This window comes from Leiobunum rupestre, chromosome 11, assembly GCF_980474605.1.
Source record: "Leiobunum rupestre chromosome 11, qqLeiRupe1.1.hap1, whole genome shotgun sequence".
NCBI classification, from domain to species: Eukaryota; Metazoa; Arthropoda; class Arachnida; order Opiliones; family Sclerosomatidae; genus Leiobunum; species Leiobunum rupestre.
In genome coordinates, this window is record NC_143394.1 from 15,066,045 (window position 1) to 15,076,641 (window position 10,597).

Sequence of the window (10,597 nt, forward strand, 5' to 3'; positions counted from 1 at the left end):
GTCTGATAATTTGTTAAAGTTAAGAGTCTGATAATTTGTTAAATTTTAGTGTCTGATAATTTGTTAAATTTTAGAGTATCATATTTTGTTAAATTTTAGAGTCTCATATTTTGTTAAATTTTAGAATCTGATAATTTGTTTAATTTTAGAGTCCGATATTTTGTTAAATTTTATAGTCCGATAATTTGTTATTTTAGAGTCCGATAATTTTTTTAATTTTAGAGTCCGATATTTTGTTAAATTTTAAAGTCCGATATTTTGTTAAATTTTATAGTCCGATAATTTGTTATTTTAGAGTCCGATAATTTTTTTAATTTTAGAGTCTCATATTTTGTTAAATTTTAGTGTCTGATAATTTGTTAAATTTTAGAGTATCATATTTTGTTAAATTTTAGAGTCTCATATTTTGTTAAATTTTAGAGTCTGATAATTTGTTTAATTTTAGAGTCCGATATTTTGTTAAATTTTATAGTCCGATAATTTGTTATTTTAGAGTCCGATAATTTTTTAATTTTAGAGTCTCATATTTTGTTAAATTTTAGATTCCGATAATTTGTAAAATTTTAGTGTCCGATATTTTGTTAAATTTTAGAGTCTGATAATTTGGTTAATTTTAGAGTCTAATAATTTGTTAATTTTTCGTTTATGATCATTTTGAAAATTTTCCACTCTGAATTTAGAAAATAAAAATTCATTTACAAATTTTTCATACTTTTAATTGATCAATAATTGTAAAAAATTCGTGTTTCATAATTTTTTTTAAAAATGCCAACTTTTCTAATTTGAGAGTTTTTAATAGAATTACACGCACAGGCTATGTGCAAATTACAGGCTGATCCCAGAGCTAGCACTTAGCACCCTGTACACATCCAAACCATCTCGATGCTGCCATTTGAAGTAATTGCTTTAGCTTCGTTTTTATACATGCGAGGTTTCCGTTTTTATACTTCACCGGTAATTTAGTTCGAAGCAAAAAAGTTCCGAAGTCTGCCGGTAGGGGCCGTCCCGGAAAAAGAAATCGGTTTATTTCCGGCTCGTTTCTTTCTTTCTTCTTTCGGTTGGCGTCTTTAACAACGCGCGATTGTTTAAAGGGCGTAACGTGATGAAGAAGTTAAGGTTGCGAGCGGGAGACGGAGAGACAGAGCTCCAAGGATAGCTCCCCCTTTTTCATTCCAAATTTGAATTTTGGTTTTCAAAGGACTGGTCTGATATATCTCGGCTTGCTGGTAAATCCGCGAGTTTGGCGTAGACCAACTGTACCCCCAAATTTACATATTAAAAGATGGCCATTTTGAAAGTAAGGGTTTACCATTTTTAAGTTCAATTTCCTGCTGTCTGTAGTAATTATTTTTTATTATAAGATATAAATATATTTTAAAGATATAATATTTGACGGTCGTGATCGTCCATTTAAGCACAATTCGAGTAGACGATCACGTTAATGAGTGTGTGAAATCTATCTGTTAGAATGAATTCAGGTACCTTAAGGAAAATGGGATTGTATAGATTCTAAAACCCCACCCTCGCATACTTTGTAGTGAAAGTTTCATCTTCTTTAGATTTTTAGTGACACTCTTTCACACAAACGATCGCCATCTTTGTTTACGTTTCGTGGTTATAAAACAGTTTAACCAGAAACTAATGAAATTTCTCCATATCCTTCGGTACCCGACTGCATTCAGTGCGTAAATCTGATTTTCAATTCTTAAAGTGAGTCATTTTTTCCGGGTTTTTCAAGTTAGCTGTTTTGAGTTTCAACTATGGAAAGAGTAGCTGGTCAGTGGGGTGGTGGTGTGGTTAGCACTATCACCTCGCAGCAAGTGAAGCGGGTTCGATACCAGTTTGTGGCACTGGGTGAAAGCTCACAAAGACGTTGAGTTTACAAGTTCTCTCCCCACTTGTTTAGGGGTTTTCCTCCAAATTCTTCAGTTCCTCGTTCCATAAATCTTTTTGAGGTTAACGGTATTAGTAAGCGTGGCATGAAGGGCTGGCCACCACCCTCCTACGCATTGTAACCCGGCCACCTGAAATAATGGGTTTAAAAAGTCGTTTGATGACTTAGGCCTGAGGTGGTGCCTTAGGTATTAGCCTAGCTGATTATTATTAAGTAAACTTCTAAAGGTATTTAAAAAATTAAATGTTTTAAATCATTCGGAATGCGAAAATAATAGAACTGGTTAAAAATGTCTTGGGTATTAGCCTAGCTGATTATTATTATAAATCGACAACAACATAATTGCATGAAGGTTACGACCGTCATACTTATTTTATCAAGAAAGTATTTATTTACATTTACGGAAAATGACTGTCAAGACGATCCGTGCGCTTCATGGCCGACTATAAATAAATATATCTGAATTAACGGCTTTAAAAGTCGCTTGATGACTTAGGCCTAAGGTGGTGCCTTGGGTATTAGCCTAGCTGAATATGCTTGATTTTCTCTTAATAATTAAGAAGAATCCCCGGTTAAATTAAAAAACCATATAAATATTTATGAAACAAATTTCGATTTCAAAAGCGAAATCGATCTTTCTCATCTTGTTTTTATCTTTTCCTCACTCGATGTTTTTCTGGGTGTAGTAGAAAGGGCGAAGAGATGGCGTCGAAAAGAACATTGTCAGCGAAACCGCGATCGGGGAATTGGAACGTCGTTTCCGAAGGCTGGCATTGTCCCCGAAGGACACGTATTTGACGCCTCTCCTCTTGTCCAGGCCCGCTGCGGCCTGATCGGGCCCCCGTAGCTCTATCACGACGATTTCTTTCTCTATTTCTTTCTTTTTCTCGATATTTCCCGGCCCGCTCAAAATGGCTCCCAGAAGGTCGAATCGGAATTTGTATTCGACGCGTTACGCTGCGCCCCTCTTTTGAATATCGCCCGCGATTTTAGCTGCCAACCGAATAAGCGCTCCAACAACGGACGCTTTACTCCTCAGAAAACCCCTTCGAGAATAGTGTTGGCTATTTCCTTTCAGACCCCCATTTTCTTTTGCCTTCTTTATTTTTGCCTTTTATTTTTAAGAAATGGGTTCTTTGTTAAGGTTGGCTCGTTGATGGTTGAACTTTCACGCTGTAGCGAATGAAGTTGAGGTTGCTGTTGTCATCGGTGATGAAAAATTGTATTTTGGCCAACTTTGAGAAAAAAGCTAAATTATTTCAATTAGTGAGACTTTTGTTTCTAACAAATGGGTTCTTTTGTTAAGGTTTGCTCGTTGGTGGTTGAACTTTCACGCTGTAGCGAATGAAGTTGAGGTTGCTGATGTCGTGAGTGATGCAATATATATAGTCTTGCAAGGAATATCCGGCAACTATTCGACCATGTTTTGACTATTCGGCCGAGTAACTTCTAAAACTATCTATACACAATTTCCTATTATAATAACCGTTCGAACGTGTGTAATGATATAAACATAAGTTAGGAATCTAAAGATAAAATCTTTCTTTATTGAAAGTAAAATAAACATCATAAATATATAAGTTTATATCTTTTTAAACACTAATCAAAATTTAATAGCGGCCAATTGTGATAAAGAAAAACCAATTTTTCAGCATTCTATGGTAATAATCGATTTTGCTTTTCTTCATTTACGTTATCCGCTTCCTGGGGGCGCAAAATTATATTTCAGCGAACTTCGCTAAATGCGGTAATTGATTTTTATTCACTGCCCACCGTGAGTAGTGGTTTGTGTTTCTTGAAATACGTGCCAATTTTATATATTTATCAAGTTCAGTTTAAAATAAGTTCTTCTGATTTCCTGCGTTTCCGTCTCGAAGAAACTGTTTATCCTGCAACTTCATCGTAACAGCTCAGGTGATATTTTGGCTGGTGTGTTGTCCGATTAAATACTTCATATTGAGAACTACGTGTTTTAATTCAAACTGGTCAGTCAGCCAATGAGCATACATATGGGGGTCGCGGGCCAGGGCAGGGCGCGCCCGCACCGCCCACCCGCGTATCCATCTACACGCAATTTATTCGTCAGTCGAGTAGTTGTACTTGCATAGATACTGCCTATGATGACGTGGGATAAAATGATACCTATTAGGTAGCATGTAAGCCCGCGTCATTGTATTTTATACGTCATTCTGTCTGGCACATATTCGAGAAAAGTCGCGAACATTCTTTCTAGTGATTTCGGTACGTCATTCTAATAATAATATTAATAATCAGCTAGGCTAATACCCAAGGCACCACCTTAGACCTAAGTCATAAAGCGACTTTTGAAGCCAGTAATTCAGGTGGCCGGGTTACAATGCGTAGGAGGGTGGTGGCAAGCCCTTCATGCCACGCGAGCCAACAGCTCCCTACACTAACTATTACCGTTAACCTCATTAAGTTATTTTATTTATTTATTTTATTTCAAGTACAATAGTGTTAATTAAGACATACTAATTTCTCAGTAATAATATAATAGTGCCAAGTAATAGAGTCGACAGTTCCACAATTCACAAGCAAACTCTGACAACGTTTTATTCAGAATTAAGTTTAAATAATTATATCATGCAGTCACCGCCTACACATAATGAAAGTAAAGTTTTAGAGATAACTTGAAATGGGCCGTTTTAAAATAAGGAAACGAAAAGTGGAAATATCTGAGGATCCCGGTCACGTTTTAGCCGCAAAAACACCACCAGATGACCCAGATGTACAGGCAGAACCCAGCACTTCGTCAAAACGTCTGCCACAGAGTTCATCGATTATTTGTACTGATTCCTGTAACCCCACGGATATTGGAAATTATATAGATATATTACTGTCGGGAAAACTTAATCATAATATAATATACATGCTTCTCACAGTTCCAAAGAAACCCGAAAAATTTAATATCTTTCCTACTTCCGAGCACCACAAGGTTGAACGCAGACCGGTGCGCGATAACCACTTTGAACAGTATCCTTGGCTGGTTTAAAAGGGGATTTTTTTTGCATTAACTGTTCAATTTTTGTGAATAATAAAATGATTGGAGGAGAGAAATCCAATATCGCCAAGAAACTTGTGACTGAACCACTAACAAAGATTGCCAAACTTACTGAAAAAGATGGTGATCCCGAGACCCATTCTCATCTCATGTACCACGTTGAAGCCTCAACAGATGCTAATTTTTTTTAACGACACGAGACAACCATGAATTTGAACTCAAGGCAAATGTCAACATGTACCTATAATAAAAACAATCATATTTCATGGAAAGCAAAAAAAATTCCTTTGCGGGGGCAAAGAGATGATGGGAGACTATTAGAAAACGAAATGATCGTGAAAATATAGTGAGTAACGAGGGAAACTTTAGAGACCTTCTAAGATTTAGAATCGACGCTGGAGACTTGCAACTAAAACAGCACCTCGAGACCACTAAAGCGAACGCCACTTACACAAGTAAAACAACGTGTAATGAACTTATTACATGCCGTGAAGCAGTGGTGTTATCAAGAATACTGGAGGAAATTAAAGAATGTCGTTATTACAGCATCATCTCCGATGAAACTATGGACATAGCGCATTTCGCCCAACTGAGTTTAGCTGCCAGATATGTCGATGATGGTGGCCAATTACACAAAAAGTTTTTCAGTTTCGTTGACATCCATAAAGACAATGATTGTAGTAGCAACATTGACGATGAACCTGAAGAGCGCTGTATTACTCGTGAGCTATTGAGTACCACGATTCTAAGGATAATGGAAAGCCTTTCTCTGTCACTGGAGAACTGTGTGGGTATAGGCTGTGATGGTTGCTCAGTTAATAGGTAAGAATTAAAAGGCGCTATAACTACAATAGAAAAGAAAGCTATCAACGCGCAAGTAGCACCGTGTCGAAGTCATCAAGAAACGCACTTGGTACTATTGGAGGACAACTAAGTAGTAGCGTTCTTCACAGCGTCTAGCAAGCGGTTTGCAACATTGAAGAGTCACCTAAAACACTCCCTGTAGCAAATTAGAGTCGGGCCGACGTCGGCAAAAGGTGCTAAAGACTGAAGTCGGCTGACGGTCGGCCGGCCTTTGGATTTAGGGTCGAAATGTCCTAGGGGTAAAAGGCTCAGCCAACTACAAAACGTCGACTCTTTAACGCCTTTTAATAGACCTAAGAACCGATTCCGAAACGACGTCGGCCCGACTTAGAATGTACTGTATCATTACGTCGAAACGACTTACTTTTTGATATTTTATGAAAATGACCACATAAAACCGTAAACATAGCTATATAAATAGCATGAACGGGAGTGAAACAATGAGTTTATTTCCGTCAATCGGAAAGCTCTTGAATATAGAGTACAGAGTTCTAGAGTTTCTTGGGGCTTAGTAAAAGTAACGATTAAATCTTCATTTATAAAATCTTAGCCTAACATATTTAGCTATACGAATGTAACTTACTTGAGCTGAGAGATTTTTAATAAGGAAACATTCTCAGATGGAATATATAATCTTTTTCAAAAAAATATAATACAGAAAAGAAGTTATTTTAAAATATTTCAATTTGTTTTATTAAATCGCCAAAGTTTCACAGTTTTGAGCGATTAATTGGCAAAGCGCGACCTTAAATCGACTCTTTGTGCTACAGGGGTAATAATTAAATGCAAGGTCTATTTTAAGTCGGATAATGGTCGACATACCGACCATAAATAGTCCCAAAAAGGGATTTACGGTATTAGTGTCGAAAAACGTTCGGACGTTTTTAGGTCGGCATTTGGTCGTCGACTATAAAGCGACTTTTCGACCGTACCCCGACCCTAAAACGACTTCATGTGCTACAGGGGACTCACTGCAAAAACGAGATGGGTTGAGCGACATGATGCTGTTGTTCAATTCGCAGCTGATCTCGGAACAGAATGTAAAGTTCTTAAAGAAATACATCATTGGAGGGACAGAACAACGGCTGCCAAAGATAATATTTTCTCTAATTGCGAGTTTATTATCACGCGGTTTTCACTGAGTGAGATTATGAGTATAACATATCCAGTCAGCAAAATCTTACAAGACCCTAGCTTGGACGTCGCGATGGCAAAAGTGAAATTAGTTTTGTCGCTCAAGGTGTACGACGATATGAGAGCTAATGCTGATAGCCACTATGCCCGTATTGTTCAGGAAAGGAAGATAGTTATGGAAGAGTTAGACGTGGAGATGAGTGTTCCTCGTCTTACAGGCAGGCAAAGCCACAGGGCAAACCGCGATCATAATGACGATGCTATCATATATTGAAAAAGATCTGTTTTTATTCCAACACTGGACCATGTTACCGCTGACATGAGATAACGTTTTGCTGAAGAAATTATTTATCATTTGAAATTCAACATACTTTTTTGCCCTCACAACTATTATAACATGATCTGGCACATAAAATGAAATCTCGTTCTTCGAAGAATCACCCTTTGTGATTAAAAATAGACAAATGGGAGAGATTCTGCAATACAAGCAAGCGAGCATAAACGCCCTTAATGATATTGATTCTGTTCTGTAAGCGTTGGCTGTTTGTCCCAGAAGTGCTATCCTACTTTGCACATCCTGTACAAAATATTTGATTGTCTACCTGTATCTATTGCTACAGTAGAGATAAGATTTTCAACATTGCGGCGTACAAAGACATGGTTGAGGTCGACAATGAAAGAGGATCGACTTAATGGCTTAGCTCTAATTAACACTCACCTTGATATTGATTGCTCTATCGACGATGTAATTAACCAATTTGCCATGAAAATAGGCGCATGGAATTCATCGTTTAAAGAAGAGAACACAAAATTTTATTTTTATCTGGTATGTGTGTTTTTATTCGGTTGATTGTGTTCTTTTCTTGGAATAAAATTTTCTTAAGCTTTGCATGTGACTTGATGATTTGTGAAAATGTCTTTTAGCACCCCTCCCCCCCCCCCTGGAGTTTTTCTGTATCCGCCAGTGGATGTAATTGTTATAGCCTTTATGTTTTATTCTGTCGATGGTAAAGAAGTAGGGTCAACTTGTGTTCTAAAACACGGTACAACCTTTTTCATAAATCGAACAAAACCTGGACTCATTACCATCCTTATAGCCTCGTTGTCTAACGCTTGCATTTCACCGACTAAATAGTGGTACGCACTGGCCCTTACATCATAAATGTCCCACATTTTCAATTTCTCGTTGCATTGATTTTTGTCATTTGCAGTAAGATTTCATTTCTTGGTGTTGGAAATATGGATGACGCACCTTTATTGGAGGATATTGGGCCATCTTGATCTGAAGATGGTGGGCCATCTTGACCAGAGGATGAGGATGAAGTCTGCATCTGGTGAAACTCCACTTCATGTTTATTTTTTACGTGATTGTGCATTCCTGATGTTGTTGCGTTCTTTCCTTGTTTCACGCAATTTACATTGCACAAATTTGGATCTATATTCACAAGCAGTAAAATACATGTATTTCCATATGGGAGATTTCTTTTTTGAGGAATCGATAATGAAAATCCAATTAAGTGAACACTCTACAACCGTGACGAAACCTATTTCTCTTGAATAAACGAAAGTGGGGAAATTGTCGCCTATACAGTTTTGCCGACTAATAAAAGCCTAACGACTAGGTGTAATTCACGTGACGGTAGACCTTGACAAACCAAAACTAAAAGCAAATGATTTTAGTTTTGCTTTGAATTTGAACCGCGAAACGAAAAATCAGCTATATACGGACAAATTGGCTCTTCTTTGCAGCACTAAATACAATTTTTTGCTAACTTTCAGAAGTGAGGCTTTGGTTTCTAAGAAACGGTTTCTTTGATAAGGTTAGCTCGCTGAATTGTCTCGTTTTAGCGAATGAAGTGGAAGTTGCTGAAATAGGTTAGGACGCCGACTCTTAAATTTTATTCCCGTAATGTATGCAATTCATGTTTATGTTTTCAAAATATTTTTCTTTTGAACCCTGAAAAATTTAAATTATTTAATGCGTTTTCTTTTTAAGAAATGGGCTCTTTAATAAGATTGGGGATCCCTGAGAAAAATCGAACTATTTTAATTAGTGACGGCTTATAGTTTTAACAAATGAGTTCGTCGTTAAGGTTGGGACACGAACGATTACAGTCTGATCTCTGTAACGTATGCAGTTCATCTTACTGTTGTCGTGGGTGATGCGCAGCAATTATCTTATGAAACGAAGAAAAAATAAATTATTTCAAATAGTGACGGCTTTATTTTGCGGAAATTAGTTCTTTGTTAAGGTTATAAATCTAATTGTTGAATTTGCTCGTTTCCACGTATATAGTTGGAATTGCTGTTGTCGAGGGCAATGAAAAATAATTTTCTCATTAATTAGCAACCGATCGATACCTAATGTTTTGCTGAAAATGTTTAATTGGCAATAATAATTACTTTCTTGAGCTTGAGTGCAAAATATACCTTCAAAAGCTCCAATTGCTTGTTCAATGGTGGATAGTCTAAGACTAATAACAGACACTAAAAAAACCTAAAAGTTAATAAAACAGACCAAAGGGTAGACTAAGAAGGGACAGATATTAAATAACTTTGTCTTAAAAATTCTTGGAATAAGATTTTAATCTTAAGTACAATCCAATATTTAATGCCAGTGAAAGTAAATGCAATATAAATAACCTCAGAGGGCAATCGATTAAAACTAAATGATTATGCTACCTTACCACAGTCAGGCTACTGCGGCCCTTAGTTCAAAGTTATTTTCCATAGGAAAAATTCCATTTAGTGTTGCAAAAACTTTTTGGTTGCCATGGTAAAACGGTTGCCTATGGAGACATTTCCCTTTGGGTTTTTTCAAGTTACATGAATCAAACACCCGAGTTTAAATAAAATAGGTGTGTTACACTTCGGGTCGTCTCCTCGTTAGTGAAGCAGCCCCTGTGTTTTGACCACGGCCAACCCCGATCGCGGAAGCGCGTTATAGACGTTGGCAGTGGTGTGACGAATTTCAGGGAACATTTTAACAAGTTAGCTAAGACGAAAACAATTTATGCTATCGCCTTTTGAAAGCCGCCTAAAAACAGTCAAACGCAGTTTCTTATTTTGTCTTGAAGTAATACATAATTTACTAAGAGAATAGGTTTGCACCTGTCTATTTGTCGAACCAATTTATTCACTTTTGCGTTTTAGAAAGCGTATCTGGACTTTGCTTTTTTGGGCTATGCTCTTTCGCTTTCGACTCTCGGCGAGCGTCTCTCGTTGTCAAAAACGTTGAAGGGGGGGGGGGGGCGACGTGGTTGGCCAATTCTCGTTCCAGTGAACGTGACGCGACGCTGGCGAGCTCTGGCGGCGGCGTTCCTGCCCGCGAGCTAGCGCGCGCCATTACTTTTGCCGCCAATCCAAAAGACGGTGACATATTGTCACTGCAGCTTTTGTTTCTTCTCTGTCAAACCTTTATGATAGAGCGTGCAAACACAAGTTACTATAGTGGATTGGACCGTCTTTCCCGTTATGCCACCCTTTATTTTTTAAAGGATGTACCAAAAAGCGCCCAAAACTATAAGTGAATAAATATTCATTTCTGAGAACCCATTTATTACGTGGGTCATTCCATATGGATTCACCTAGTCAGGCCATCATAGGTGAGACGGATCCGAATAAAATTTTGCTCGCTTGTTTCTATGCTTATAAAGCAATGATTGGCTTATTTTAGGTAAAAT

At 37.4% G+C, this 10,597-nt stretch overlaps 1 protein-coding gene across 1 annotated transcript in view; it reads left to right on the forward strand.

Annotated features, from left to right (window-relative positions):
- The window catches only part of LOC149921410 (52 kDa repressor of the inhibitor of the protein kinase-like), a 77,256-nt gene extending 70,068 nt beyond the window's left edge, over window positions 1-7,188 (forward strand). Inside the window, exons 3-4 of the mRNA XM_090162171.1 lie at window positions 5,264-5,738; window positions 6,744-7,188. Coding sequence (XP_090018297.1) covers window positions 5,264-5,738; window positions 6,744-7,188 — 920 coding nt within the window. The remainder of the gene's footprint in view (window positions 1-5,263; window positions 5,739-6,743) is intronic.
- The last annotated feature ends 3,409 nt before the right edge of the window (window positions 7,189-10,597 follow it).